General features: G+C 49.7%; 1 protein-coding gene across 1 annotated transcript; it reads right to left on the bottom strand.

Moving 5' to 3' along the window:
• Positions 1–3203: 3203 nt before the first annotated feature.
• LOC142004919 (olfactory receptor 6B1-like) lies at positions 3204–4166 on the bottom strand. Its single transcript, XM_074982598.1, has one exon. The coding sequence runs from the start codon at positions 4161–4163 to the stop codon at positions 3204–3206; it is 960 nt and encodes a 319-aa protein (XP_074838699.1). The 5' UTR covers positions 4164–4166.
• Between the last annotated feature and the right edge of the window lie 229 nt (positions 4167–4395).

The following is a 4395-nucleotide window of genomic DNA, read 5'->3' as shown; positions in this document are numbered from 1 at the left end:
CTCGTAGGACTGGACGGGACCTCAGGAGCTCGTTGAGTCCAGTCCCCTGCTTGCTTGGCAGGACCAAGCACCGGCATTTTTCTTTTTTAAATCTGTTGCCTCCAGATCCCTAAGTGGCCCCCTCAAATACAGAACTCACAACCGTGGATGTAGCAGGCCACCTTGTGGTCCATCGTGTGGCCAGGTCAGATTCACTCCTTCCATCTGCCCTGCGTTGTGCCATTTGGCTCATGTCCACGCTTGCTTCCAAGCTGCTGTGCCTGTCCCCAATTCTTACACTGGGCTGGTTCCTGCACAACTCTACCCAGCTATCTATTGCCCTGAAGGCTAGCAAAAAATCAGCTCTTTGGTCTGGACTCTCAGCTTTACAGCTGAAACCTCTATGAGGGCCTGTTCCCCCACAGGCAGCACCATCCCAAATAGCAAAAGAAAGTTAAAAAGTGTCCCTTTAAAACCCCGAGGTCTGTGTTCCTGGGTCAAAATGATCCCACCTCTGCTGCCAGCATGTCAGGGCTACTCCCCACTCTGACACTCCGAGTGCAGAAGGTGGGGTCCTGCAAGATCTTCAGAAAATACCTGGTCTGTAAAAGCCTTTGCTTGAAAAGCTCCCCAAGGTCACAGATGCCCTGACCTGGGGGCAGGGGTGTAATCACAGCCACCACCTGAGTGGGAAAAAATCCCCTAACCCAGGCAGACACACTCAGGACCTCTCCCAGGGGGGTGCCCCAGGCTCTTAACCCTCCCTCAGGAGAGAGCTTAGCCACCAAGAATGTAATCTAGTAGCCGGCCTTGTTGTCTAAGGCCTGAACATGCACAGAAACAAGAAATCTCTAGGACACAGGAATCACATCGTGTGCTTTGAACAAGTCATTTATTCACAAAAGACGAGAAGAGAAACCATGCCGGCTGCAGCATTACTTCCCTGGGATTCATCTTAAAAATTAGAGATGACCAGGGGAAAAATCAAGTCATTAACCAAAGCAACTAAAGAGAAGGACAGTCAGTCCACACCAAATAACCATAACCTGATCTGCACATTTCCCTTCCCCTACCTATCTATGGCTGATTTGAGACAGTCAGGATATTTATTAGATTCATTCCAACCGCTTGGGAGCAGTCATCTCTCCCTGTCTCCTCGGCATCAGCCACACAGACAAAGACCCCTCAGACTGCATTTGTTTGCAGTTCAAAAAAGTTTCACCCGTTAACTTACCTGACCACCCCCTGCTGACAGCCTTCTGTGAACCCTTTACAGCCATTCATTCACGACCACAGGTTAGACAGACATCTATCAGGGAAGGTCTAGGTGGTGCTTGGTCCTGCTGGGAGGGAGGGGACTGGACTCAATGACCTCTCAAGGTCCCTTCAAGTTTTAGTGCTCTGTGATTCGATGAGCTATGAGTCCAGTCTGCAGCTTTTAAAATACCCAGCCTGGGTGTTCGCCGGGTTTGATTTTTTTCTCATTAACCAGAAACCGAAGCTGATTGAAATCACTGAAATCTTGCTCAGTCTGGAGGAAAACACAACCTATGTCCGTTTGTTGTTTCACTTCTAAGTTTGGGCCTTATTCTTGTACAACCTCTTTCCAGTGTAACATCAAGCATGTCAGTAGGGTTACTTCTCCTTCCTCCCAGGGTGAGTGAGAGGAGAGTCATGGATTTTAGTTTCAATTAAGTTATTTCTAATGTAATATAGGAGGTTTCCTGGGGCACAGCTGAGAGAGCCAAACCAGGGCAAATTGCTTAAAACAGGGCTCCTTACAGCCCTAGACCATGGGTCCTCCTCAACACCAAACCAGTTCCACAACCAAAACGCTCTTGTGCCACAGCCAGTACCCTCCTCACAGATTGGAGATTACGTCAACCTATCTCACCAAAACCACAAAGGTTCTTCCAGTCCCAAAGAATCAGCCACAGCCCCAGGTCAATACATACCCAGATCTTCCCCAAAAAGCACACCGTGCCAATCCTTTAGAATCTCAAATCTAAAGGTTTATTAATAAAAAGAAAGAATAGAATGACAGTAAATATTGATAGAGCAAATTGCATACATGAATCACACAGTTCTTGATGCGGGTTGCAGCAGAGGGAATAGGTGTCTATCTTAAATGTCTCTGGAGCACGTCCTTGGTTAGGCTGGGTCTGCGGCCCTTCCAGGTCAGTTCACAGCAGAGGTGTTCCTGAAGTGATGAGCTGGATTGAAGAATGAGGGCTGAGGACTGAGGACTTCATGGACGAGCCTCAGGGTCCCCTTTACACCCTTGCCCATGTGGAGGGAGATTGTCTGTTCCTGCCTGTGTGAAAGCACGTCCAAAATGGAGCCTCTCACATAAGCTCACCTCTCCGTGTCCTTTTTCGAGCATTCTGCCGTCGGCGGCCTTCTGGGCTACATGGCCACAGCTAAATTCCTGAGGTGTGGATTGAACTCAGGTGCTGCTGAACCTGGCTAGCAATCCCTGTACAGCACGTGCCATGTGGCCTCCCATTGTGGTCTCCCAGAGGCGACAATTTCAACTCTAAGCCCAGAGCCAATACTCATAACTCCACATGTAAAAATGATACAAATATATAAGCAGCATCAATATTCAGTGAAGGACCAGCTTTCATTAGACACCTCGCTTGGCCGGCTTTCAACAAGATGGGCCAAACCCAGGACAGTGGTTCCCACAGTGTCTGCATGTTCATTTTAACGTCATGGGAAGACAAGGGGGTATTACCCCTATAACTTCCAGGGAGGACAACTCACAGAAGCAATGGATTTGTTTTTCTGATTGCCAGAACATGATTTTGTCCTTGTGATCAGTAAGTCAAATTGTTTTATATTCAGACTGGGAGCCAAATTAAGACAGAACCAATCTCGCGCTCTGCCAGCGAGGGACCCCAACTGCTCAACCCATTTCCCAACAGTACCAAAATGAAAGAACTGTCTTTCTGTTCCCTTTGCTCTTGGCCATTAATCAGTTGATCTGTGATCAGAACTTGTGTAAATCTTCCTCCTTCTCTACAGCCAGACTTTCTTAGCTTCTTCACGCTCAACTCTCCAGCCAAGATGGATGTGGAAACCCAGTCCTTCCCCCAGTGACTTCTCACAATCCATCGGCCTGAGTAGAATCCTGTCCAGGAAATCTGAAGCCTCACTGCCTGTGAGCAGCTTGTGTGTGTGAAGAGTTCCAGTGGTGGGTCCGTTCTGGGCCCAACTCAAGGCTAGTGGTCACTGCTAGAGACGTTGGGGTCAGCACTCTTGACACCCAGCATCTTTCTTAGTGCCCCCTTCACTTCCTGGTTCCTCAGGCAGTAAATGAAGGGGTTCAACATGGGGATGGCAATGGTGTACACCACGGACACGAGCTTGTTGAGGTCAAAGGAGTAGATCCTCCGGGGCCGGGCGTACATGAAGACGGTGGTTGAGAAGAAGACGACAACCACAGTGAGGTGGGAGCCGCAGGTGGAGAAGGCCTTCCTCCTGCCCTGGGCGGTGGGGATGCGCAGGATGGTGCTGATGATGCAGATGTAGGAGGTGACAGTGACGGAGAGGGGGATGAGGAGGATGATCAAGGCACAGACAAAGTCCACCATCTCTGCCACTGTCATGTCGGAGCAGGAGAGGTTGAGCAATGGGGAGATGTCACAGAAGAAGTGGTTGATGACATTGGGGCCACAGTATGACAGCTGGGCGATGAAGAAGACCTTCAGTATGGACATGAGGAAGCCAGTCAGCCAGGAGCCCACCGCCAGCTGCAGGCACAGCCGGTGACTCATGATAGTCGGGTAGCGCAGTGGGTTACAGATGGCCACATAGCGGTCATAGGCCATGGCAGCTAAGAGGGCACATTCAGTGCAGAACAAGGCAATGAAGAAGTAGAGCTGGACCATGCAGCCCAGGAAGGAGATGCTCTTATTCACCACCAGGAAATTCACCAGCAGCTTTGGGACGGTGACCGAGATGTACCAAGCCTCCAGGAAGGAGAGGTGACTGAGGAAGAAGTACATGGGCTTGTGGAGGTGGAGGTTGGTCCAGATCAGGGCAATGATGACCATGTTCTGCAGGAGGGTCAGCAGGTATATGGTGAGGAACACCACAAAGAGCAGCACCTGCAGCTCCAGGATGGTTGGGAATCCCACAAGGATGAACTCCCGCACTCGGGTGTGGTTCTCCTGCTCCATCGTGAGCCTGGGGGTCTGCGAAGAAAGAAAGAAAGAAAGAAAGAAAGAGCATTTTAAGCTCTTTCTTACCACAGTTTTTTGAATTCCTCTGCATTGTGGGGAGAAATAAGTTTAAATGTCTATATGAGAAACAAGTTTCTATAATAGTGGACTCTGTGATCTGCTCTACAGGTTGTACCTCCCTCACCCGGCACCCTCAGGATGAGAGTGGTCCTGAACATGGGGATTTACC

The sequence above is a fragment of the Carettochelys insculpta genome, chromosome 32 (genome assembly GCF_033958435.1).
Source record: "Carettochelys insculpta isolate YL-2023 chromosome 32, ASM3395843v1, whole genome shotgun sequence".
Classification (NCBI taxonomy): domain Eukaryota; kingdom Metazoa; phylum Chordata; order Testudines; family Carettochelyidae; genus Carettochelys; species Carettochelys insculpta.
Note: the sequence above shows the minus strand (reverse complement) of the source record. Positions and strands in the feature narration are given on the sequence as shown.

What these genes read in the sequence shown, in the direction of transcription:
- LOC142004919 (XM_074982598.1), bottom strand. Translation starts at nt 4,163, where the DNA reads ATGGAGCAGGAGAACCACACCCGAGTGCGGGAGTTCATCCTTGTGGGA.